Below are 27,807 nucleotides of genomic sequence, written 5' to 3'. Positions count from 1 at the left end.
GGTGACTGATGAGCAGAAGAAGGGGAGGCAAGAGGAAAAAAGAGAGGGGACACCCAGTGATGGGGAAGTAATGGAAAATGTGAGGAAGAGAAACGAGTAGCTGCTTGTCAGAGTGGATATATTTTCTTGCATTGGCAGTGAGGGGAATTAGAATTGGAGAGTTTGCCATGTGGAGCTAGTGTGTGGTGGCACAGTCTTGAAGTTAACTGTTTCCCTGCTGATAGCATCTCTGTCAAACAGCACTAGTGCAATGGAGCTGTCCTGGGGAGGGAGGAGCCAGAGAGCCATAAGGCCTGATCACAGAGACGTCTCCAGGCAGGATGAGCGCCGGATGTAGAAGCGCCTCCCCTCGTGCCCTTCAGGCCTGTGCACAATTAACACTGGGAAAAAGCGGGCATCCTGGTAGGTGGGTGGGTTTTCATTGATGGCTAGCTGACTAGAGTAAGAGCAACATTGTTCATCCTGGCAGCCACGGTCCGCAATGCTGCTGCTGCAGCTCCTCCCGAGGCCTGTCCTGTGGGAGCCATGAACCCGGCACAAAGAGAAGCGGCTGGTGTTGAGGGAGAGGCGTGAGTTTCCGCTGCCACTGTGGAAGGCGTAGCGGGAGAAGATGGAGGAGTTGCTGGAGGCCTGGTTGCAGCGCTCACAGCCATGAGCTATTTCACTGTACCCACACATGGAGTAGCCGTTGTACTCAGGGGAGTCTGTCAGGTCCAGGAGCATGGCCTCCGAGTAGCTGGGGATCAGCTGTCGGTTGGTACAGATGTGCCATTCCAGTTCAGTGTTGTCCTGAGTGTTATCCCGGGGCATGCGATACCTATACAGGGGCTCCTCTGCTATGCCGGGCACTGTGTACTCTAGGCCTAGGAGCTTCTCAACATGGTAGTGCACGTACGCAGTCCGATACTCTATGAGCACCCGCAGTGGCCAGGAAATCATCAAGACAGCTGCCACCCAGAAAGTATAGTGGGACACGTACCATGGGAGATGCTCTGGGTCCCCATAGGCCATCATAAGCTCTTTGAAGTCTATGTTTTTGAGCTGCATGCCTTCCCTGACCTCCATGTAGTCATCCAGCCCCTCAATCTCTGTGAAAAAGTGAGTCCTCTGGGTCAGGTAGGAGTTCTCTGACTCTGTGTTGGCAAAGCTGAAGCACTTGGTGAACTTCAGCTTCGTGGCTGTGTAGCATTCTAGGCCTAGCAGCTCCTTGGAGATGTCCTTGAATCCACAGTGAGAGTAGTCAAACTCAGCTTCAGCCACATGTGTGTTGACCCGCTCATGGTAGACCTGCGTGGTGGTATAGGCATCACCATTGCGGTATCGGGTCACCTGCCGGGTGCGTCGCACAAAGTGGTAGCTGATGGCCTTCCACCAGATACAGGGAGTGGCTTGCTGCATGCGGTTGATACGGTCATAGACACTGTCCACATCTGCCTTGTACTGGAGTTCGCTTTTGGCATGGCAGTGCCAACACTCCACCAGGTAGGCCACGTACAGCATGGTGAGGAAGGCTAGGGGGATGTAGACATAGCCATCAGAGCACGGGCTATCGTGGTAGATCATAGACTTGCCTTTGAAGGAGCTATCAAAGCTGAGCTTGGTGACTCGGGCTAGCTGACACCAGGCCACAGCACCCAGGCAGCCATACATAAGGATGGAAAGAAGGAGGCATTTCCAGTGGGATTCTCTGCACATGGAGGCACTCAAGGACTGCTTGACAGGGCGTTGCTGAGAAGCAAGAGAAAGAGTAATTTATGTCAGTGGCGTCATTTTACATAATACATGACTCTTACTTTCAAGATTGTGTTTGGCTTAGCTGCAGAATGCCTTAGGGCTAGCTTGGGCCTATAGGCAGAGCCCTCAGTAAGGTGTGGTGTATAAACTGGAGTAGCCCCAGAAGGCATTGTGCCTCAGAAATGTCTCTCCAAGGCACAACACCTTCCCTTTTCTCTCCTTGCTCCACAATGGGAGTAACATGCTGCTGGCCTATACCGACAGCAAATCTACTCCAGACCTCTCTCCTTCTGGTCAAACTAAAATCGCAGCCTGTCTCTCTGACATCTCCTTGTGGATGTCTAGCCTTCAGCTCAGGCCAAATATGGCTAAAACAGATCTTTCTTCCAAAATTCTCCCCGCTATCTCCTTTCACAGTCCCTGAGGACAACACCACCATTCTTCCTGTCACTCATGCCTATAGCCCAGATGTCATCTTCGATTCAGACTTCTGTCTAGGTCCTCATATCCAGGTTTGTAGATTCTTTCTGCTTAACATCTCTAAGATATGGCCATTCCTATCCATACACACAGCTAAAACTCTCATCCAGTCTTCTTATCATCTCGCGTCCCAATTACTGCCACATCCTTTTCTCTGGCCTTGACAAAGGCAATTGTGCCCTTTTCATATCCATTCAGAAGGCAAAGATCATTTCCTAGCCTGTCTCTTTAACCATGTCACCCCTCTCTTCATATCCTTTCACAGACTCCCTCTTCTCTGTTGTATCAAACGCAAGCTGCTTGTCTTCACTTTCAGGCCCTTCATGACAGAGCCCTACCTAGGGTTTAATTTGTAATGAAAGAGGTGCTGTGTCTCAAGCATTTTTTTTACATTCACAACAGATGCAGCAACCCCAGAGGCACGGGGGCTATGAACTGCCAAGCCTAGAGGTGCCGGGGCTCAGCCCTGGCACAAATTAAGCACCCTACCTATCATCTCTTATTCAGTATGGAAAAGTCATCTCCTGCCTCTGACCAGTCCAAGAGGCCAGCCTCCATCACCCATGTGTTAAATTTCAAACAAGCACCTTTTGTGCTTTCTCCCCTGTTGCCCCTCATGCTCTCTGTAACCATCTGCAAACCCTTCCTTAAAACTTTACTGTGCTGTGATGCCTGCAAAAGACATGACAACGGTTAGGCTGCCAGTGTGCGGAGGCCAACGTCGATCATGCTGACCAATACTGTCTCACTGTGTCCTTGTACTATCCTCATGTGTTGGGGCAGAGCCAACGCTTCACCCATTCTCACCTCGCCCATGTGCTCAGGGGTGAGGATAAGCAGAGGCACAATACCTGCTCACTCCTGTGTGCCTGGGCCCCAGATCCGATAGCCCACACAGGGTTCTTATTCTCTGTTACACCCCTATAAGGACACATAGTCCAACCTCTGCCTTCATGTACATCCTGTGCAATCCCACTGAAATCAATAGGGTTGCACAGCGTATGAATGAGAAGACAATTTGGCTGCTGTCTCGGCTCTTACATTCTGCAACTGCTAAATTTCTGAATCCATGCTCTGTTGCTGAGAAGCTTTGCGAGCACTCTTCTTTAGTGGTTTTGCACCCACTCATTCTGGCCACGCCCCAGAGTTGGCAGAGGACTGCCAGAGCAGCATGAAGCCAGAGGAATGTAAACCAGAACCAGGGCCTGTGCCTCCAGCAGCAGGGAGCTGACTCAGAGGTAAGAGCAACACCTACCAAATTATCAACACCATGTGTGCGGCAGCGTTGTCTTGGAGGTCTCCCATCCAGAAACTGCCTAGATTCAACCATGTTTACTTTCAGTTCTGACAGAATCACAGTTCCAGGTAGCATGGTAACAAGCTGAAAACAATATTGGCTAGAAGCAAAAAAAAGGGCTTAAGCTATGTAGCTAACGGTATATATGTGAATAGTTCAAATCCAGCAGATCCCCCTGCTTTTGGGGCTCAAAAGGCAGGACACATATCACAAGTGTTTACAATTTACACTCGTACACTCCCACCTGTGTTCCCTGAGAGGACAGGATTAGCGTCCTCACCCTGATGATGTTGCAATGCATCTGTTGCATGTCATGCTGGGCTGGGCTGTAATAAGAAACAAATCAAGCCAAGTAGCCAGAAACTGTAGCAACTGAGCTGTCTCTTTATAAAGAGCAGCAGCAGCGAGAGTTCCAGTACCGGCTGGCTCCAGTGTACAGGCTGGGAGGAGCACACTCAGCAAGAGCCTTACACCTGATGTGTCTCTGTCCTGGCCTCCCTCTTGCTACTGATGCCATTTGGCCCCACTTTATAGTAAGAGTTTTGCAGCAATAAATACAGTGAAACACACCAAGACACATACACCATCTCTCTGCTTTTCCACCTCTGATGCAAAAATAGAACCAATTTATCTCCCAAGGGGCCACCTCTAACATTCCAAATTTCTTAACAGCTTCCAACAGATGCCATGTTTTTGTTTCCCCCTAATATTGGTTGCCTGAGGCCCACAACAGGCAAGATTCAGTTCTGGACCAGTGATGAGTTTAAGGTCCAATGCTTCATGACCCTGCAGAGTAGGGTGACCAGATGTCCCGATTTTATAGGGACAGTCCCGATTTTTGGGTCTTTTTCTTATATAGGTTCCTATTACCCCCCACCCCCGTCCTGATTTTTCACATTTGCTGCCTGGTCACCCTGCTGCAGAGCTAGAAATGGGAGCTTTATGCCATTTGAAAGAAGAGTTTGCCCTTTTCCCAGTGGGACAGCAGCATTTGCTTTTAACATTGCAAGGCTGAGGTTTGACTTTAAAGTCATTCATTTTTAGGCATGAAAGAGCTATTTTAGGTCATTTTTAGAGGTCTTTGTTGCTTCCTTTGAGGCTGAGCCCTGTACAGTTGGACTCATGGGACTAGAGATTCTAATTTCATAGATTCTCATCTCACTCTGGTGTAAACTCAGAGTAACTCCAGTGATTTCAATGAAATTACACCAGTGTAAATCTAGAGTATCTGAGATCGGAATGCTTCCAGGAGGAAATTATGACAACCACTGGCAGTGTAAAGGGACCAAATTTATAAAAATGTAATTTACATCCACTTTAAGGCCCTGTTATACTGCCATAGTGGTGTAAAGGGACCTTATTACAAATGTAAATCAGGCCCATTTTTCCTCATCTCCTTTAGGGAACTCTGAAGAGAGCAGCAAAATGGTTACAACCAGCACCCAGACCTCTGAACGATAACTGCAAAACAGCAGGAGCCATGTAGGTATATGATTGAGTCCAGATCCAACCACTGAGGGTATGTCTACACTGCAATGTAAGCCCAGGCTCTGACTCAGGTTCAAGCCTTAAGCCCCCTTCCATCTACACTCAAATCTCTCAGGGTTGGACCCAGGGTCCTAGGAGCCTGTGAGAGTAGAGGGTCTGAGCCCAAGTCAAAGTAGGACCCGGGGTTCGAGCCCTATCATTTTGCAGTGTAGATGCAACCCCCCGGGACTCAGGTTCTTGGAGTCCACCAAAAGTCTCCACACTGCTGTGGGCAGACTTCATTTGTCCTCTCTCTCCCAAGAATCATCAGTCAACTCCAGGGAAAAGGAAGCACCCCACCTTGTTCTAATACAACAGTTTAGCATTTTATTCTGACAGCCAACCTACAAACAAACCATCGGAGAACCTACAGTGTTTGCCATGGATACCGACCAGAAGAAGTCCTTTACAAAGCATGCTGCATTGTGGTTACAGGAGCACAGTCTGATTTTGGTTAATCTATTGTGTGAGGCCATGAGAGATTAACCAAACAATTAATTTTATTAGTAAGAGTACCAGAAATGACCACGCATACCAGCAAACGGCAAAGAAGCTGGTGGCGCTGGAAATTTACCATAGGGGTGATCAGTGCAGGGAATGGATTAAGTGGAGCAAGACCAAATACCAGAAAACCAGAGATCACAAATGTGCCTCTGGCAACTCACCAGCATTGTACCTATTTTATGATGAGTTTGACCCAGTGCTGGGGATTGCACTGAGGACTGGGCCATCAGCGGTGCACAATGACCTGGTCAGCTGGGATGATGTCCTGCTGGCCCCTATAGCCAGCATGGGAATTGATGGGAGCCAGCAGCAGGCACCGAATGAGGCAAATGAAGTGACTCTGTTGATGAAACCAGTCCCAGAGGAGGCTTTGCTGCAGGAGCAACTCATCCTGGGGCCATACTCAGAGGAGCTTTTTGATGCCCTCCTGGCCCGGAGGAACAGCCCACTGTGGATCCGGCCACAGAAATGGAAGAGGGAGAAGCTGCCCTGGAGCCTGGTAAGTTTCTGACTCTATTTGTATATTTCTTAGTATAGGAATGAGAGATGGCTTTTGGCTCTATGAACCAATGCAAACCCTGGGAAGCAGTGTATATCTGCTAATGGTGGATTGCATGCCAGTGCCTTGCATCCCCCCTCCCCCACCCTGTGGAATTCAAAATGGAGACGGGGAAACACAAACAGTAAAACAAGCATGTAAAAGTGAGTTTTTACTGGGAAGCAGAGGCGGATTACAGTTTGTGGGGCCTTGGGCCAGGACAAGTGGGGGCCCCTCCCCTCCCCTTCCGCCTGCAGTCCCCCCCACCCCTCGGTGCTCCCACCAGGGAGCAGGGTCAGGGGGCAGCGGCTTGCCCTGCTCTGCCCCCCTGCCTGGCGCTCCTGCCGGGGAGCGGGGTCGGGGCACGGGGACTTGCCCCCCTTTGCCTGCCTGCCCGGCACTCCCGCTGTAGAGCAGGGTCGGGGCGAGGGGGCTTGCCCGGCCATGTCTATGGAGCATCAGTGGTGTGAAGCAGCCCTCTGCCAATACACTGATGTTCAGTAAGGAACACTTTCTGTCCTTGAAATTCCAAGATGATGTTTTCTGGGCTCCTGCACTGAGCTATTTGAAACAGTAACCCTCTGAGTCTCATCCTATTCCAAGAGGAAAGACAAGCTGAAAGGCAAGCAGGAAGGCTCGGTCTGTGTGCGCAGCTTGAGGACAAGGTAGTGGTGCAGGAGCAGGCATTTGCTTCACATTTCCTGGAACAGGAAAGGTGGTGAAGGGAGGACGACAGAGCGCAACAGAGAGAACTGTTTGAGCAGCGGCTGTCTCGAATGGCCGCAAAAGTGAAGGCTCCACTGGCTTGTGTCCCCTCCGTGGTACCCTGGCCTGCATTCCAGGAACAGCCTGGACAACTCCATGGCTGGGTGGGCCATGATGCAATCGGGCCCTATCAGTGGCTGGGCCAGGCCGGGCAAATGTGCCCCGGGCAGTCTTCAGTGCTGAACCCCACCCCCGTGGATGCCTCCATACCCTTGCCCCGGCACCAAGTGCATGGCAAAACTGAAAGGAGAATGGTGCGCCAGGGGAAACACAATAGTGTGTATATAGGGTGTCTTGTACATCATTTCACTGTTTGCACACGTTTATGCTCTTGGATACTTTTAAAGCTTTTGGTGTTGCTGGTGTTATGGTGGGCTAATGGCAGCTGGCCTGCCAGGCAGTGGTTGAATATTGTACTTTTCCACTAACTGTGTAAAAATAAAGGTTTTCATTTCATAAAGAAGATGTATTGCCATCACTGCAACACATCATATAATGTGTATTTCAAATAATAAAGGTAAACAGAGGAGCAGGGACAAGTGGGAGGTTCTATGCAAAACCCATGTCTCACTACAGCTATATACATACATCAGTTATTAACATCAATCCATTCTGGTTTCTCCACCCCACCCTATTACATAAACAGTCACATCATTCAAACTACAATGCAGGGCAATCAGTGCCCCACAAGCACATAGAGACACTATTCTCCCTCTTCAGTTGGCCCATGGAAGTCTATAATGTGGGAGCACAAAGCCGCTCTGACTTCTGTTGCCTGGGTGCATCCAGCTCCAGCTGTGGTAGATGCACTTTCTGGTTGAGTGTACCAGTTCAGGGGGCCTTGCAGTCATAGGTTCATTCAGGGGAAAATGGCTCACCATTGGCTTCACAACGATCGTGAAGAGCACAGCAAGCCACAGAAATGCACACAGCATTGATGACACTGGCATCCAAATGGGTCTGTAGATACCGCCCGTGGGATTTCAGTCTGCCATATGCACATTCAGCCGCCATTCTACACCTGCTAAGAGTGTAATTAAACCTTCTTTTGCCAGGGCATCTGAGATCAGGGTATGGTTTCATAAGCCAAGGCAAAAGGGGGTACACAGCATCCCCCAGAATAACAGTGGGGATGGAACTTCATATACAGTAATGTCATGTGGTGGAAATAATGTCCCAGCCTGTCCATGAATGTAGACTCTCTCAATCAGCAAAAAACCCTGGCATCATGAACTTTTCCAGTGCAGCCAATACTGACGTTCACAAATCGATCTCTGTGGTCCATGAGGGCCCGCATAACAATGGAGTAGTACCCTTTGTGGTTTATGTACTCATGTGCTCCATGATGAGGGCAAACTATGGGCACATGGGTCCCATCAATGGCCCTGGCACAGTTTGGAAACCCCATTCTCTGAAAGCCAGCAATTACCTCAGAAATATCTTTTATACCTACCATCTTGTGCTAAACCACATGCCTGATTGCCTCAGAAACCTCCACTGCCACTTACTCACAGTCGACCTTCCAATACCAAACTGATTGGCCACAGACCTGTAGCGGGTTGGGGTAGCCATCTTCCAGATGATTATAGCAAGCCGCTTGTGGACCGTCATGGCCAGGCTCATGCATGTATCTTTACACTGTAAGGTCAGGGCAGGCTGCTCAGAAAGCTGCAGAAATACAGGGTTTTTTGTGTGAAAGTTCTGGACCCATTGCTGGTCATCCCAGGTCTGCATGACAATGTGATCCTACCAGTTTGTGCTGGTCTATGGAAGGGATATCAGTGGCTATAGCAAGTGTCATAAGCAGCATCAGCCAGTTCAAGTCTGCTATGTCTGTGTCCTCCTCCTCCTCCTGCTCTGTCATTATCTCTGTCAGGTACCTTCAGTGGGTCAGAAAACACTGCCGAGCTGCCCACCAGCGCCTCACATTTTGGGAGGGTGCTAGGAAGTCTGAGATACAGTTGGTTGGATTCATGTCTGCATACTCCAGTGTGGATGCCAGAGCTTCAGGTTTGGGCCTGGGTTAAAAAATTCTTAACCTAAATTTGGCAATCACTGTATATGCTCAAGCCCTGAGTTCTCAGACCCAGAGTCCGCTGACTCAAGTCCCACTAACCCTGGGCTTACATTGCAATGCAGATGTACCCTGAGTGGGTGGAACAGTCTTGTGAAACTCCCTCTAGCGCCTATCTTTAAACCCTAATCCCATTATCACTCTCCTGTGCATTTCTGCACAGCCCAGCCTTTGGGCCCAGCAAAGCCCACAGCCCCAGGCTCTCCTGATGTGTGGGAACGATGGTGGGAACCTCATGAAGAATCTCAGACGTCTTTTCTATATTTTAAAGTAAGTTTCTAGCCCTCTTCTTTGTGAGGAGACCGTAAACTTCTATAAACTACTCTCTAGGCTTGGACTGAAGCAGCAGCTGGGCTTTCCTTCTACAGCAGAAGGTCATGATGGAACTTCAAATCCACACTCACCTGCACACACAGGCACTTTTTGGGTAAAATGAGGCAGTTACGTGCGAATTGTGGAGGAGATTTTCAAAGCAGTGCCAGGGCTCCAGCCATCTATTATAATGGAAGATGTGTAGCTAAATCCCCTGCACAGCTTTGAAAATCTCAGCCCTCCTCAGTAGTCCCAACACCTCTCCAAATCCCCAGGCTGGGCCTAAGCACAATGCAAGGGTGGACTAGGATTGTTTAAGGCTCGCTGTGATACCTGAAAGCATAATATGTTCCCAGTGATACTGGAAATACCAGAATCACGTCAAAATGGCAGATATTCATGCAGTTTGGCAAACTCATTTTGCCCATCCCTACAGCCTGTCACTGTCTCTGTACCATTGCCCATACATGCCAATGCCTCCACAGCAGCTCAGCTGTAATCCCCAATCATGCCTCCATCTCTTTCCTTGATTGTCTACATTTCAGTTCTCTAGGGCCCACTCTCCACACACCAGCAGGTACAGAATGCTGCTGCCCTCCTCCCCCCATTCTCATAGGCACAAAGAAGTGCAACTATATCACTCCCATCCTCAAACAGCTCCCCTGACTCCTCATTCACTTCAGAATCCAGTTCAAAATGGTCTTTGTGTTCAAAACCCTCCATGGAACTGCTCAGGGAATCTTGTCATTATTTCTCTCCTTTTGTTCACTGTCTTATTCCTTCTTTTTGTCCCTGCACCAATTCTCTCTGCAGCTCCCTTGTATCTTTCTATCTCCTCAGCTGTTCATTTTATCTCAAATCCCAAATATATTTGCCCTGGCCTATACACCTTCATTTCTCCCTTCCTTTGGCATTATAATTATTTAATGTTGTAATTCTATTGGCATATGAGCATTTTGGCTCAGTTTGTATGAAAGATGCCAGATATAATAAAGAATAAAAACAACAATAATAGTAATAAAGTATCACCCACTCTCAAAATTTAATAAAGAAACACACCCTTCTTTCATACAAATTCATTATATATTAAACTACAATCTATGAGCTTCATATGCTGTCATGGCTTGTTTACTATCTGTTGGTGTGAAGCCTTTGGACCACTGCTTTACGTGATAGATATTATTTAATTTGTTCCTATGGTTATTAGAAAATAGACTGGAAAGTCACAATCTGCAGATTAAGAACTGGAATTTCTGGTACATGTACCAAACAGGTGTTTCTAGGTTGGCACTTGAAGAGATTACCAGAGGTTGGGCAGGTGTGTGAATCTACAATTAGGTTAATTTTCCCCTTCAGGACACACCTAGAGAATCCTGTGTGTAGTTTCATTTGTAAATCATAAAGTATCAAAGCCCTGACTTGATGGGCAGTTGCGTTCAAAGACTCTGTGGGGTGGCAGGTGCCCAAAATAAAGAGCAGCTATGGAATGGTTTTGGTTTACCGGGCACACCCAGTGCTTCATGTTCCTTGTTGAACTGCAGCTACAGCATGTTAGTCCTTTTGCTGCTGCAGCAGTAACTCAGTACCGCCCCCAGCCCCACCCCTTTTTAAACAATATTGTTTGTTGTAACAAGCTTGGGGTCAGACTTTGGCTTTTACTCCTAGATACCAGTGACGGGTGAAGGAAGAGGAGAGTCTGAATATACAAGCTGGCATATTCTTCCACTTGCCTATCAGGGATGGAGTGTACTCTGTTGGCTAGAGCAAGGAACTGGGTACCAGGGCACCTGGATTCTTTTCCTGATGTCTACTGTCCTTGAGTAAGTAGTTAGGAGCCCATTAAGGTGTGCATTATTACACTCATTCTGAATGTCTTCAGCAGAAATGTCTCTAGCATGGCCATTGACTTCACTTTGGAGGTAGGAGCACGCAGCATCTCTGAAAACAAGGTCCACTGTGTGTCAAGTTCATCATCCAAAATTAGCAGACAACTGAAAATGTTGGCTCATGTGAAAATGTTGACCACATGACAGGTCCCAGCTAACAATGAGCTGGGATTTTTATCATGTAAATAATAATCAAGGATATTCTCAGTTATTCTTGGATATTTAAGGATATTCTTAGGCATCTAAAATATTTATGAATATTCCTGGTTTTGTAGGGATATTCTGGACCAGGGAGCTTCAGCCTCCATTAAAACTAAAAGCAGATTCATAGAGTTTAAGGCCAGAAGGGATCATTAGATCACCTAGACTAACCTCCTATATATCACAGGCCATTACATTACATCCAGTTACCTCTGTACTGAGCCCAGTTGTGTTTGACTAAAGCAGGGGTCGGCAACCTCTGGCACGCGGCTTGCCAGGGTAAGCACCCTGATGGGCCGGGCCAGTTTATTTACCTGCCAACGTGGCAGGTTCGGCCGATCGCGGCCCCCACTGGCCGCGGTTCGCCGTCCCAGACCAATGGGGGTGGCGGGAAGCAGCGCGGGCGAGGGATGTGCTGGCCGCGGCTTCCCACCGCCCCTATTGGCCTGGGACGACGAACCGCGGCCAGTGGGAGCCGCGATCGGCCGAACCTGCCGTGTCAGCAGGTAAATAAACTGGACCGGCCCGCCAGGGTGCTTACCCTGGCGAGCCGCGTGCCAGAGGTTGCCGACCCCTGGACTAAAGCATAACTTCCAAAAAGGCATCCAGCCTTGATTCAAAGACATCAAGTGATGACGAATCCACCTCTTCTTCGTAATTTGTTCCAACAGTTAATCACCCTCACTGTTAACAATTGTGCATAATTTCTAACTGGAATGTGTCTGGCTTCATCTTCCAGCCATTAGTTCTTGTTACACCTTTCTCCTCTAGATTAAAGAGCCCTTTAGTATTGTCTCTCCATGAAGGTTCATATCCACTGTAATCAAATGCCTTTTCCAACTTCTTGTTGACAAGCTACCCAGATGGAGCTCTTTAAGTCTCTCACTGTAAGGCATTTTCTCCAGCTCTTGAATCATTCTTGTGGGTCTCCTCTGCTCCCTCTCCAATACCTCAACATCATTCTTAAAACGAGGACCTTTTCAGAATCACCACTTTCCAGGATACAGTCCCCCACTCTGTAGGTATGGCCTTCACTCGTTGTTCCTAGATGTATGAAATTGCATTTGGCTGTATTAAAACACCTTTTATGTGAGTGGGCCCAGCTAACCAAGCAATCCAGATCACTTTTCATGACTGCCCTGTCGTCATTATTTACCACTCTGCCAATCTTTGTGACATCCACACATTTTATCAGCAGTGATTTTACATTTACTGCCATAACATTGATGAGAATGTTGAATAGTGTTGGGCCTAGCACCAATTCTTGCAGAACCCCACTAATTTAATTAGTAAACTTATACAAGTTTATGCCTTCATAAAACTAAATGTCTAGGTTGTAAAACCAAAACCATGAGCCCCAATGTAGTCATTAAAGAGCCCATGCCAGTTTCAGCACCAATGCTTTGGTGTAATGACAACATTCAATTCAGCATAGTAACAGTTTTACATAAGTCCTCCTTGTAACTTGAATTGCCTAGGTGCTGACTCTGTGGGTGCTCTGGGGCTGGAGCACCCATGGAAAAAAAACAGTGGCTGCTAAGCACCCACCAGCAGCCCTGTGGATCAGCGCCTCTCCCTCCCCCCAGTGCCTCCCACCGGCCAGCGGCCCCTCAGATCAGCTCCTCCCTCCCAAGGCCTCCCGCCCATTGCGGATCAGCTCTTTAGCAACATGCAGGAGACGCTGGGGGAGAGGGGGGCACGGGGAGGAGTAAGGGTGTGTGTGCTCAGGGTAGGAGACGGAACCGGGTGGAGCAGGGGCAGGAAGAGGCAGGGCGAAGGCGGGAAGAGGTGGGGCTGGGGGGAAGGGGTGGAGTGGGGGCAGAGCCTGGGGAGGAGCAGGGGGTCGAGCACCCCCTGGCAACTCATAAAGATGGAGCCTATGTTTAATTGAATAACTTATTATTTACTTTCTGTTCTAAACTGTTATTTAATGTTGCTGTATGCTGTTAGACAGTAGTAGTGTTCTACTCCAGAAACAATTGCATTTTGGTGATGCATGAAGCAATCCCTCTCTGTATATCTTTTTCTAGCTAAGTGCAGTTTATAAAGAGAGGATAGCTAAGGTTGCAAGCAGCTTCCATTATAAGCCTTATATTTATTCCAGTTGTAACTCTGGCTGGCAAAATAAATTTGACCTTAAATTACCATTCTTACACTGAAGGCTGGGGAGACATTTTCTGCAAAATTCAAAGGAAACTGACCAAACTGTTTTTGAGTTATAGGTCGTTAAATATGTTACCCTTACGTGAAATGATGACCTAGGTTTATTTCTTTTTCTCTCTCTCTAGTTAAAAACTGCCTTGTTACTACCCATTCAAATTTTCCACATCTTAAATCTTGAAAACTCTTGCAGTGGGTCTATTTGCAGAAAATGTGTTGCAGATAAATACAATGATCCATTAAATTTCTTTTGTGGATAGTTTGGGCCCAGTGCTGACTGTGCTGTACCTGACTCCAAGCCAGATCTGTTGGTTCCCCACTTTCAAAAGCATTAAAATTCACACTTAATAAAAAAATCATTGCAAAAGCATTTCTAAAATAGACCTCTGTCCCTTTTAAAAACCATGTCTGCCTTTGATGGCTGACCTCAAGAGCTGTAATTTTGCTGAAGCAAACTGCTATCATGTCTAAAATGAAAGATTGAGGGAAAAAACAGAGGGTAACCCAGACGTGGCCTGAATGGAAATAGCAAAAATGACAGGGAAACGGAGAAGAAAGGAGAGAGAGGGAAGTGAGCGAGAGGAGGGAGAAAGGATAACCCAGACGTGGGCAGAATGTAAATGGAACAAAGGCAGGGAAATAGCAAAGACAGACAGTGGAGAGAGAGAGCAACTAACCTACACAGGAAGAGACTGGAATATAGCACAGAGATGGGGCGCAGGTAAGAATTAATTGGATGGCAATGAAGATTACACCACTAAAGCATGATATACTGCAGTGATCCTCAATGTGTAGTGTAGCTGTAATGTTGCATGTGGCCTTTCCAGGTACCACATATGGTTCCTGTGGAATTTGCTGGATAAGAGCTTTGAAAGAAAGAGAAAAAATAAACTCTTTCCTTCAAATTCCATTTTAGCAGACTTGAGCAGTGGGGAGAGATTGTGGCAAATGGAGTCAGAGAGCCTCATAACAATCAGCCTCTGCATTCCACTGTGATGTTTGCATCACGGCGTTGCAGAAATATGGATTGATTGTGTGGCCACATCCCCTTCCGAGCCTCATGCAAAGTCAGGACATCACTCTACAGTGCCTTTATGATGCCATTAAATGGTAAAACAACTCAACAACTCAGCAAGGATAAGGATTACTCATGTGGGCAATGATCCAATGTTACTGTTTACATGGGGGAGCCTTTTTTTTTTATATACTGGATAAGGGGCAAATAAGTAAAAGATTGAGGACACAGACAAAGGAAATCAGAGAAGAAGAAACAGAGCTAGACAGGGAACAAGCAAATAAAGAAAAATATGATGGGCTAAATTAATCCCAGGTGTAATTCTACTGACTTTAGTGGGTGTACACCTGGGATGAATGTGGCTCAGAGAATGAGGGCAGTGAGATGAGGAAAGAACACTGGATTACCAAACATTACGCTCTACAGCAGGATGGTGCATGCCATGCCTGGGTGGAGATGGATTTTTGCTATAATTCTGTGAATCTTTTCACCTTGATCTAGAGAGAGCTGTGGAAATGCTTCACCTAAGAAGAGAAATGTTGTGCAAGGCTACCTGTTGGATGACCAGGGTGTTAATACAATGATATTGTCCAGCACAGTGGCACCATACATGCAGCAAGGTGCTGCAGTATTCCAAAGTGTCCCACGCTTTAGAGAAATATTCTCAGCTTGCTTCAGTTGGGCTTTGGAAAAGAGAGACAGAAAACTCCCTGTGAAGCTGCCAGTGAGAATTGCATTACAACCCACTTTTCTTCTGACCATTTGGGAATTGGCATAACTGTGGTCTAACGCTGTGGAGGTGGGGATGTCTAGAGAAGAAAGTTAACTGATTGTGAACCATTCAAAATCAGTGCACATGCTCCTTTTTCAATCTAGTTCCAGCTGAACCCCTATATCAGGTCTAATTTGACATCCATATAACTAGAGAAGGTCCTGAACCAAAATTCTAGCTCCCAAGATCCCTGAATTAGGAAGATGACCACTCCTGAATTTCAAGGTGTGTGGACCCATATGTCATGGCCTTCAGCCAACAGGAAGTGCTGAAAGCATGGCTGCCAAAGTGTATAGAGAGGAAAATATAAGGGGAGAATTTAATAGAAAGAGTCATATAGCATCCAGGAGGATTTCCCCACAGCACCTGTTTGTTATTGGGTATATGTTAAAAATGCACTGTTTGCTCTTCTGGGATGGAATTCCAATCAAAGTGAAATCTTTGTTCAATAACTCTCGTTTTAAAAGCTGTGCTGTCAAATGCTGCTCAGAAATGTTCTTTCCTTTGGTCTAAAAAAAAAAAAAAAAAAAGTCTTCACACACTCTGTGCCTTTGTAGTGTCACAAACCTAGAGGTATTTATTTCTGCAGAAGATTTAATCCTTATCACTCCCATCTGCTTCTTGTGCACCTGAATCTCTTTTGGTTTTAAATCTCTGCAGCTTCTGTTTTCCTCTCATTAAATCAAGTTATCAGACTGATTGTTTAGAGAGAGAAGGCCATGCAAAATGGAGGGGGGCAAATTCTCTCCTCAGTAATAGCCTGAAGCAGGATGGCAGGGTATAGTACCCAGCAAAGAGAGGCAGAGCTCTTTTGCTGATTGGTCTGAGTGGCAGCTCTAGGACCTTGCATAAACACACAAAGCTGTTCTACTGACTCACACTGGCCACCATCCCAGATGGGTCCTATTGACTTCAACCTAGTTTATAAAAACATTTGAGCCTCCCTCTGAAGAAGAGGGAACCAGAGGCAGGGACAGAAGGAGCCTCCAACCCTGAAAACAGTCAAGTTCATGGGCAAGCTCTTGCTAGTTTAGCAACTAGCAAGGTGCTTGCTAGTTCTTCAAGTTAGAAGTAAAGGAAACCCCAGGAGAGAAGTAAATTTGGACCTTAGACAGTGTATGTAATATTTTAAGAACAGGTGGGAATGCCCCCTACTTCAACACCAATGGCATGAAGAAAAGAATTTGGTCCAAAATCCATTTTTGAGTTTAAGGCATTCAGATTCTACAGTGGTGAGGGCCAAAAATTTAGGTAGCTGTCTAAGCAGAGGATCCTGATCAATAAGGTGACCATGATTTTTCAGAATTTTATAAAAGGCCCACTTTTGTGGCAACTTTTTACATGGTCACAAAACATTAATGCACAGAAAAGTACCACCTTTTAAAATGTGTGCTGATGTTGCTGCTGCAGCATTCTGACTCAGCAGCAACACAACATGTATATTTCTAGGAGAGGAGGACTTTTCCCAGTAATTTTGTGTTCTGAATGAGTTCATCATCCAGTGCTGAACAAATGTTAAAGCTACTCTTTTACTCAAAGTAGATGCTGATAGTGACTACACTCACTTAAATTTTCAGTCCAAATTCTGCTCATCAGACTGAACTCTCATTCCACAGGACTGTTTGTTATCTCTCATAAGGACAGAGCAAGTTTTATTATTAGTATAGCAGTGTGTCTTGAACATAGATTTTGCATTAAAAAAGGTTTGATTGATGAAATGAAAAAACAAACAAACAGGAAATGTAAGATGACCTGAAAGAAATTCCTGAGGCACCAGGATGTTATATGAAAAATGAGGACTGTACCAGTAAAACTGGGATGCATGGTCTCTTCACCTGTCAGTGTCATACATATCTGTTCAAGACTGTCATTATAGCTTTCAAAGGAAGTTAAATTGGCTTGTGGGTTTCACAGGGGTGTGGAAAATACAACTGCAAGGCTCTGTGCCTGACCTTACCATCAATTCACTATCCTTAGACCAGTCATTTGACCTCTCGTGCCTCAATTTACCTAGACACTTAGAATAAAATAATAATAATAATAATCCCCTTCTATGTCATAGGGATCATGTAGGACTTAATTTGTGAATATAAAACTCTGTTAAATCCTCAAAAGAAGTATTCTATGGGACTGATCCACACCCCACTGAAGTCAATGTTAGTATGTGCACTGATTTCAGTGAGCTTTGGCTCAGGCCCTATAAGAATAATTGTTCTGTTTTCATGTAGTTTTTATTCACACCTCTGCAGTTATTTCCTCCTTTCTTCTTTTTAACTAGACAGTTTTCAATTTTTATCCTATGTGATGACTCTCTGGTTAGACTCCACACGCACCTGTCTTGTGAATCCATGTAACAGCTTCCTCACAGTAATAACCTGTTTGTGGCAGCTAACGCTACTGTAAGGAAACTTCTATCACTGAAGTGTCTACAAGGGTCAGGCATCAGCTGTGGTAGCTTCCTCACAGTGCTAGCAGTGTGTGATCCTCACAGGAGTGTCCGGACATTGTTACAGCATCAGCAATGCTGCCACAGAAAAGTGGGGTTTAAGGAATAAGTTTCCTTGCATCCACACCTTGTCAAATGTAGCAAGGACCCTGGCAGTGTGGTAATTATAACAGTGCCCCTGTTAATACCAGCTAGAATCTCTGCAGTCAACACTTCTCTGGGAGAAAAGAGAATTGAAGGTAAATATTGCCTCCCAAAGGAAGGTCACACAGACAAGTTCTGCCAAAGATTCTGACAGCATAGCACTTAGAGGACTTCAGCTGAGGCACATCCACTTTTCAGTTTAATTTTATCCAGTGCGTCCAAGCCAGGAGTCTTGGGTTTTGTTGCCACTGACTCATTGTGTCCTCAATTAATCTTGCTGTGACTGAATATACCCATCCATAAAATAGAAAACACACCACCTGCCTCAAAGGGACATTGAGAATTCATGTTTGTGAAGCGATTTAAAATCACCATATTAAAGGCACCCTGAAAATGCAAAGCAGCAGCCTGGGAGCTGGCTATGAAGAGAAGGCCAGGCAGCTTGGGAGCAGTCATATCCTGCAATGGGGTCAGTTACAAACTTGTGGTAGCTATGGGATTCCAACCCGCACCCCCAAAGCCACAGGACCTTGTGGTGGGGCCAGCAGACTGTTATAAACCATCTTTCTTTGGTGTTGAAATCCCAGTAGGGTAGTAGGGTTCACTCTATTGTACACCTTCAGCATGGAGGTAGGGTGTCTCATTTCCATCCAAAGAACAGTCCTCTGGAGGATACACTTGGTACTTGCACTTCTGGCCAGCCATTCAACCTCTTGCCAATTGGAAGGGTTTCTTCTCCTCTCTTTTAGCTATTGGTGGGATCCCCAGTGCTTCCACCAGTTTGTTGGGGATACACCAGCTCCTAGGTGGCTGGTGGTGGATTCCACATGGTCAGGGGCAAGTGCTGTAGGTGCTCCAAGCATCAGGCTTTTCCAGCTCTAACCCCTAGAATACTGATGGCTTTGGTAACAGAGGATTTCTTTACTAGAGCTGCTGGAAATAGGATCCAGATTACCTAGGCACCATTGCTTTAAGTTACAGCACAAAAGAGATGGTACTCCACAGTCCTAACGCAGCCCCTAGGTGCAGTCCAGTGGTGTCAAAGTGGGGCTTCTCATGCCAGGAGTAATCACTCCAGCCGTCCCCTTTCCTGGAGATAAGCACACACTGGCCGGCACATACTCCAGCCAGAGTCCAGTCCCCTTGTTCAGCACCTGTGGTCTCAGTCAGGCCACTCCACATAGCTGCCCCAATCTGCAGGCTCTTCCTGGCTGGCCACCAGCTGTAGATACCACTAGTCCCTTTGCCTGCAACTGGCTGCTTCCCAGCTTGGGTCTCAGCCCTTCAGTCCCAGTTCCCAGGCTGCTTGCAGCCCCTGCTCTAGCTCCCATGCAGTCTCTGCTCCCTTCTCTCTGAACTCAGGTGTCACTTCCCTTTCCTGTGCTTTGGAGATTATGGAGCCCTCAGAGGGCTGGATGTTGAATTGGGGATTAATAGTGCCCTGTAATGAGCCAGCAGGTATTATACTAGTACCCAGAACCACAATGTTGTGTGTGTTAGGTTGCTCTGTACATAACATACCTAATCCAAAAATCACAAAAGCAAAGAAATAAAAAGTTAAGGCATCTAATAGTACACCCCCTCTACTCCTTCTCCCAGACATCCACCCACCACCGGAACCACCACCATACACCACAGACAACACGTCACAATCTTAACTCTGCCCCAGCAGGGATGCCAGCCTTCCAGCACTCTCTTCCCAAAACCCATCACCAGCTTTCTGCCATCCCTCACCCCTTACTATGTTCTGCATGTTTCTGGAACATCACACTCTCTCATGTTTGGGGAACGGAGGGCTGGTATCCCTACTGGGGTGGAGTGAAGGTTGTGATGTATGTTGTCTGTGGTGTATGGTGATTGTTCCAATGGTGGGGTGCTGTGTCTCTGGGTGGAGGAGGAGGAGTAGAAGGTGTGTACTGTTGGGTACCTTCACTTTTCATTTCCATGCTTATGTGGTTTTATGTTAGGTATGTTATGTACAGAACAACCTTGACTGATGCACAAAAGTGTGTATTAATTTTCCAGGGATATTCAGATTGAAAGTAGCCATTGCTCAGTTACATAGTGCCCAGACGACTTGGTGGTGCCACTCCAGAACTGGATGACCACTGTGACAGAGCTCCTAGTCCAAGATGAACCAACAGCTACTGCTTGATAGAAGGTCCTGGTCATCATAAACAACGGGCTCACTCGGCTCATGGCCATGTAAACCAACAGTTTTAATATAAAACCACATTTTTCTTTTTAAATTAATAAAATAATTACATAACCCAGAGACCTCACTGAACTCTATGTACATTATTTTTTAATTTACTTTCTACAGGTTGACAGGTTTCAGAGTGGTAGCCGTGTTAGTCTGTATCAGCAAAAACAATGAGGAGTCCTTGTGGCACCTTAGAGACTAACAAATTTATTTGGGCATACGCTTTCGTGGGCTAAAACCCACTTCATCAGATGCATGGAGTGAAAAATACAGAGGCAGGTATAAATACACAGCACATGTATCTTTTCATCTTTCCATCTTTTCATGTGCTGTGTATTTATACCTGCCTCTGTATTTTTCACTCCATGAATCTGATGAAGTGGGTTTTAGCCCACGAAAGCTTATGCCCAAATAAATTTGTAAGTCTCTAAGGTGCCACAAGGACTCCTCGTTGTTTTTTTTACAGGTTGTAATTTTTAAGCTAGAAGGGCCTGAAAAACCACAAGACTCAGCACACGCTTTTGTGGACCAATTTTTCATTTATTAGAACTTGGAAACTAATTAACTGATTTTCTTGAAACTCCTCAGAAACTTCAAGTTTTCCTCAGAGATTATGTACATAAAATTTGGGCCAGATGCACTGGCTTGTTCATCAAAAGCAAAGTGCTTGAATTCCTTATTTAAATGAACACAATTTTAGCGATGGCATTGCAACCGTGTTGTCATAATGACTCAACAAACCTTTCATTGTTTGTCATCTAACATTTGTCATCTAACATTTGTCAGTGTTAATGTGCTACAGTATACTAGAAACTCATCTAAAGACTCGTGCTACTCACTAGGTGCTACTTCAGAGCTTCTCAGTCTTTTTGCCTCCATTTTTTGCAACATCTCCCAATGAGATGAAAAAAACTTAGCTACCATCTTTTGCAAAGAGGCAGAAGGAGATGGCAAGAAAAGCAATATCAGGCACAGATACAGATTCTCAAATTGTACTGGTTGGAAGGATTAAAATAAGGAAATGATTGATACACTGTTATTCAGGGGACCCAAGGTGGGTCCCTTGCACTGAGGTAAGCAAAGGCTGGGATCCCAGCAGAGGCAGCATGCTCTGCTCCCAGGGAAAAGATGTACCTTATACCACTTTCTAGCAAAAACTCCCACTGGCTTGAGAAGCAGCCTTTGTGAGCATCAGAGGGAGACTGGTCCAACTGTTCTCTGCCAGAGAGAGGTTAGCCACAGTATGAGGCCCCTGATGAAGCAGGAGAAAGTAAAGAGAAAAACAAGTAGCATTCTTGGGGTTTCAAGCATGGAGAGCTTTCTCCATCTGAAGTGGTGGGAGAAGAGGGGTTAGCAGGGCATGATATTGTCTTCACTTTTGTTTATTGTGAGTCCATTCCTCTTTCAGGGATATTATTCCAAGATCACTCATGATTGGGAAAACCAGGCCTTCCACAAGGGTTGTATTGATGCCAATGTAGCTACTCCATTTACACCAGCTGAAGATTTGACCACATGTATTTAAGGACCTACCTTATATGTTCCTTTGAGTCTTAGGCTAGGTCTACACGTAAAATGCAAAAGCTGCAGCACTGTAATGCTTCAGTGTAGACAATTACTACAGTGACAGGAGAGGTTCTTCATCACTGTAGGTAATCCATCTCCCTGATGGGTGGTAGCTAATTCTTCCATCAACCTAGCGCTGTCTACACCAGGGATTAGGTTGGCTACACTACGCCGCTCTGGGGTGTGGATTTTTCACGCTCCTGAGAGATGTTGCTATGCCGATGTAACTTTTCAGTGTAGACCAGCCCTTACTTTGTACTTTATATTTTAATGCTTAGAAGACTGTGGAGAGTCAATTAGAAGGGCACGATGAACTTTAGTCCTAAATAAACCAGACAGATGAAGCAATGAATATTGTTTATTACATTAATGAGGTTTTCAGGGCCTAGTGCAATTTTGATCATGTAGTTCCATCAGATGGTTTCCCATGCTTTTTTCTTCTGAGTGGTATCCATAGCAGAGCATTATTGAAAGGAAATCCAAACTGATGGTTTTTCATAGGTACTAAAAAACACACTGCTAGGAGGAAGCCCGCACTGCTAGAGTCCTATGGAAGGACACTACTGTTAAAATGCACATATTGCTGGAGTTCTAGCTGCCATTTGAAGCTCAGACACAGGCAAGTGCAGTTTCTTGGTTATTTTTTTCACTATCAGAAGCTTTTGGTGAGGAGGACAGAGGACAGAGCCAACCCCAGAACATAGAGCATAGACACAGGATTAGAAAATGAAGCAGGACAAAAATACAGGACATGAGAAAAGAAAAAAACAGAAACTCTGAGTGAGGATGTGAAAAGACACAATCACAAAGCTAGGACTAGCTGTTGACAGGATATGCAGTGCAAATATTCCCTTGAACTACAAGAACTGTAAAGAAAGGTGTTCCATTTTCCTGCATTGCTGCTATGGTTGGCACTTTGAACTGCATTTACAGTGAGGTTATCCGTATCAATAAAGCAAGTTTATTCCTTGCATTATGTTTGCTTGGGGAATAGAGGTGGGGAGGGGAAGGGATCTTTCCTCTTCTGTCCTGATTCAAAAGCGTTTGGATGAGTGAGGTGATTGGGCCAGCAGGTGGCAAATACACTTCATTGTCGGAAAATGTAGAATTAGTATATGATCAAAGCAGCAGTCTAAGGATTATGTGCTAACATGGGATAGTCTTCTGGCAAAACAATCAGGTAAGGGAATTGGAGAGGTGGAAATATCAGCCTAGTCTGTAGCAGCTGTGTTTATATAAATAAAACAAAAATGAAACAGTTACTAGAACACATTAGCAAAGGGATAGAATATGAAACAAAGGGTGATGCTGTTGCTGTATGACGCTCTGGTGAGGCCCTTGCTGGTATCTTGGATGTTACTTTGGTAGATCTTGCCAGTGGGATTCAGAAAGGGCCAGGGAGGGAATGGTGCTTCTCTGGTGTCATCACCCTCTGCCCCTGATCTGGGGACCCCCAAAAGCTCCTCTGCCAGAACTCTGTGGGGATGGTGCTTCATGGAATTTTGGAGGGGGCAAGGATGAGAAAGACACCAACTGCTCTCTGCAAGATTGTCACCTACTGACCTTCATGATACCTGATTGGGAGCAGTGTGAGTCTTCCCCCCTCCCTCAGCATTGTTTCTACTGAGCAGAGAAAGGAGAGAATGTACCACAGCTCCTTCCTTTAGAAGGAGGAGGACAAGAGGGGAGCATGGAGGAAATGTCCCTCTATGGGACTAAGGGGGTTCCCATCCCTGCATATTCTGGAGATCTACAGTGTTGGGGGGCTGTACTCCCTGTTTACTCTACAGGGCCCATAAATCTTTCTCCGAAAGGGAAGATTTGATGAAAACGCCATGAATTTCCTGGGCCTCTTGTCAACTTTCCTTGATTATGATTCAGTCCATAAACAGGGTACAATTTAGAACATGAGAATGTTAGGTCTAAATCTAAGTTATGAAGAAAGGTAAAGGGAGTTGATCCAATTCTTAGCATTTCCAAGGCTGTGAAATGGGATTGTTAACAATAACACTATACATGACTGAAAATTTAGGGCATTCAACCTAAAATTTATTAAACAGCATAAATTAGGAATTCAGAACTTCATGCAAACAGTGATACACAAGCGACTATGATATGACAGGGAGAGAGTGGGCAAATGAATATTATAAGTGCATTTGAGATGCCTAGACTTATGTCAGAGAGGGGGGTATGGTGAAAAATCAGGATTCTGTGATTAAAATAAACCCCAAAATGGAAAATGCATTGTGTTGTATGGCCTTTTGTGTGTGAGAGAGAAAAGAGTCACGCAACATGCTGGCTGCTCTAGAGAGAGACAGCAGCTCACAAATAAGCAATATTTTAAAAAGTTGCAATACCGTATTTTTAAAGGCAGCAATACTAAATGGTGCTGTCATGACCATAAATGGCACTCTTTGATGATATAAGAAATAAGCTCTCCATGTGCCTGCACTGGCAACTGGAGATGGATGAGATGACTTAAGAGGTCTCTTATCTGTAATGTTATGATCATGTCACACAGCCTTGAGTCTGCGGATTTCAGTAATGTCTGCCCATGGCTTCTTGTAGTTTTCTCTGTCACCTGGAGAGCTTAACTGATTACATTGTATCACACTCAATTAACGTTTTTTAATACAAAGGACAAGTTAAAAGCAGCAACGGACAAGCACTATTTAAATCTGCAGGAATGGATGAGACAAATATTTCAAAATGCCACTTACCTGCTGGTATCCTGATTCCTTGGCAATTATTTAGCTATGGAAGGTTATAAATGACTTTTTATTCATGAAGTTTAATTGGCTAAAATAAAACTTCCAATTAAGCTTTTAAAATTAAGATAGTTAAGGCCAAATCCTGATCTGGTGTAAATTGGCATTGCTACATTTAAATCAATGGAAATACATTGTTTTGCACCAGATATGGGTCTGGATCTCACAGTAATTTCCAATCTGGGAAACCTGGCCAGCCAGCAGTTAAAAACATAACAATGGAGGAGGGTGGGTTAGAGCAGGAAAGGCAGTCAAGAAAGAAGGTAAATGAGAAGGAAAATATTTCTGGAGAATCCATGTAGATATGGAAACACCTTCTGAAATACCTGGAAAATCATTTCTACTTCCCTTCCCTACCAAAACCTTTGTTAATGATTCTGTGTTTCTTTTGCAACAGCTGTTGGCGTTATTAAACAATGCAGAGCACCAGCTCTAGGTCTTGCTTTAATTGTCAATACCATGCAGGTAAACCACAGAACATTGGTCTTAAGTCCTAGGACTTCTTTCTACACTCATTGAAGTCAATGATGAAGATCCACTGACTTAAATAAAGCAGGATCAGGGTCATAGTAGGTAACTGAAAACAAATTGTTCTTCAAAGGGTCTGTTTTAAATTGTATTTGTTTAGACTCCGCTGTTTCAAACATCTATTACTAGCTTGGGAACTTATCAGTTTTGTTTTATCTTTTCAATTAAAAGCTTTTCTAGTCACCGTTAAGATTTTCTTCCATGATTTATAAAGAAACCGGAACACACAAATTGTGTGAATAATAGATAAGCACCCATGTTATACCAGACACTTAAGGGGCTGTGGGGGACCTAAGAACATTACACAGAAACTGTCTGTGCAGGCAGAAGGGGGAGGAAAGGACTCATTACATAAGGCTAAAATAACGAGACAATGAGTTAGTGTAAAATTAAACACGGAATGTTTGTATTGGACCAGAGGAAAAATTTAAGAGTGGGGATCATTTAAGCATGATATAAGTGTGGAGATCAAGTACTCTGATCTTCAGAAATGTCCAATAAGAGTCTAGACATTTTTGTGGTGGGATTAATACAGTGAAAACCCTCTCTGGTTTAGGAGCACAGACTGGCTAAATCAAGAATTCCTTCCCAGCTCTACCCAGTTATTGATCTCCTATTAGGCTGTAATTACATTGGGGAGTTCCAGTGATATCAGCAATTGTAGAATGATAATAGTTGAAGTTTACAGTTGTGAACTATGCCTCACAAGTTGAAAAGTGACTGACTATGGGATAAAATACTTGAAGTCACTGACTGATGACATTATTGTCCTGTAGTAACTTTTTCAACCTAAGCTGAAAGGTCAGTTTTATACTGTTTAGAAATTTTTATTTTTTTGTTGGTGGTGGTTTACTCTAAATATACCTGAACTTAATGTGGGGTTTGCTGAAGCTGCTCTATTTAAACTTACAAGATCATGTGGCCCTCTGAATCAGAGACAGAGCCCCAGCTATCCTGAATAAAAGTGGAAATGTTCCTTGATTGATAGTGTATGCCCCTCATATTAATTTCCTTTGGGGAGGGGGTAGCATTTAAATTTGTTGTTAACTTCATACTACTTTAAAACTTCCTCTCCCTCCTATGATTTATGTCCCATAATGAGGATGACAAGCCTATGAAACTGCAGAAGAACAAAGAAGTATACACCAAATGCTGCACTAAGTGTGACAAAAAGCTTAACTATCTCTTTGCTCTAAATGTATTCTAACATAGGATGATGCTCTGGTGCTTATATTTACAATCATTGAGTCATGTGACTCTGTCTCAGCCAATGGGTTATGGGTCAATATGTTTTATGTCAACCTTCAAATAGACAACACAAGTTGATTAGAGGTGATCATCTTGGAGGGCAATAGTACAAAGCTATTTTAAGTCACTTGAGGCCTCAGCCAATTGGATTGTTGCTTGGAAGTTGAAAAAGGTGTGGGGGGAAAGTGTGTTTTTGTAGGCCAAATCCTGAAATCCTTACTTAGGCAAAATTCCCGTTGAACTCGGTGAGTTTTGCCATAATAAGGACTTCAGGATTTGGTTCTATATTACATTGTTAGATATTTAAACACAAAGCTTAAATGTTTCTATTTGAAACTTTCTGGTTTGCATTCCACATACCCAGTACATTATATTGCATCACTGTAATGTTATAACAATAATCATGTGAGAGTGTAGTATGAGTATGGATTTTGATATTGTTTGATCTTTAGGAATTTTTTAGAACACTCATATTTTTAGTACTTGCCTAAAGGTGCCATATATTGTAATTGTGTAGAGGCCCATTAAAAATGCAAATGTTAGTGATTAGGGTCAGCAGGCATTAAAGTTAACCAGTGCTTGTTCTGCGGGGTATCCATGTTTCAGAGAGATCACAGCAAGAGGCACTGAAACGTCTGGAGACAGTTTCATGATTCTGTCTGGAGACAGTGATTTGTTCAGGACAGTCTATAAACCTGCAGCAGCCAATGGTTAGGAAAGAAAGAAAGAAATTGTAATGTCAGCCAGACAACTGCAGAGCCCTTCTTGTGACTCCCTTACAGGAGAAGCAGGGCGAGACTCCAATCCCTTCTCGGGACCTGGTGCTTGGGTCAGCAAAGGAGCACTGCGTGATCCTGCCTTGTCTTTTGGGGCGGGTGGTGGGGAAAGCACAGCCCCTTACTCAGCTCTCTCGTCCTGCAGGGTGTGGTGGAGGGTAAATCCGATGCTGTCATGGGGAGAACCCCAGCACCGTGGAGAGCTCCCGGAGCCTGCTGGGGGCATGGGAGGATATTCTCTACTGTGTAGGGTGGGATTAAATCTCCCTGCACCGGCTTCTCCACTGATACCGGCTGACTGGTTACTGCCTCAGTAAAGGGGCTGCAAGAAGCCCAGCGAGGCTGCATTACAATCACTTATTTTTTCTCTCCTTTGCATTACAAACCACATACAGGTCCCCAAATGCCCGTCTAGCTGGCTAGACTTAAGCAGCGACAGCTCCTTACGTTGCTCCCTGAGACTGTTTTTCTTGCACTGAAATTCCCCCCAATTTCCACTCGCCATTTCATTTGTTTAATCCAATTCGGACGAAGAAACACCAAACCCCGCAAGTGATCGAGCCCTGCCCGCAGTCCGGGTTTTCCCGCCGAGTTCAGGAACCAAGACCAATTACCGATCACTTTCTCCTCTTGGGTTTGTATACAATGCATACGTGTGTCTCCGTCCGCCCAGCTGGGACTGTCACACACACGCATATATATCCACACACTGCACACAGGTACACCAATGATAACCCCCGCCCCGCCCAGATGTGCCCTGGGTTGCTCACCTCCTCTCGAACATCTGCAGGTGCTGCTGTTCTTCCCTCTGGGCTGCTCGAAGTTGTTTCAGCAGCTGGTTCTGTTTCCACCTCCGAAGACAT

General features: G+C 45.2%; 1 protein-coding gene across 1 annotated transcript; it reads right to left on the bottom strand.

Annotated features, from left to right (window-relative positions):
• Positions 1-297: 297 nt before the first annotated feature.
• Positions 298-27,807, bottom strand: LOC135878731 (transmembrane protein 151B-like). The gene is made up of 2 exons (XM_065404465.1): positions 27,715-27,807; positions 298-1,728 (listed from the first exon to the last, which is right to left on the bottom strand). The coding sequence occupies exons 1-2, from the start codon at positions 27,805-27,807 to the stop codon at positions 298-300; spliced, it is 1,524 nt and encodes a 507-aa protein (XP_065260537.1).

This window comes from Emys orbicularis, chromosome 4 (assembly GCF_028017835.1).
Source record: "Emys orbicularis isolate rEmyOrb1 chromosome 4, rEmyOrb1.hap1, whole genome shotgun sequence".
NCBI classification, from domain to species: domain Eukaryota; kingdom Metazoa; phylum Chordata; order Testudines; family Emydidae; genus Emys; species Emys orbicularis.
This window is presented reverse-complemented; position numbering and strand designations above follow the sequence as displayed.

What these genes read in the sequence shown, in the direction of transcription:
- LOC135878731 (XM_065404465.1), bottom strand. Translation starts at nt 27,807, where the DNA reads ATGTCTTCGGAGGTGGAAACAGAACCAGCTGCTGAAACAACTTCGAGC. An exon ending in CTGCAGATGTTCGAGAGGAG is followed by an intron (nt 1,729 to 27,714) that starts GTGAGCAACCCA and finishes CTTGCTTCTCAG; the next exon opens with CAACGCCCTGTCAAGCAGTC.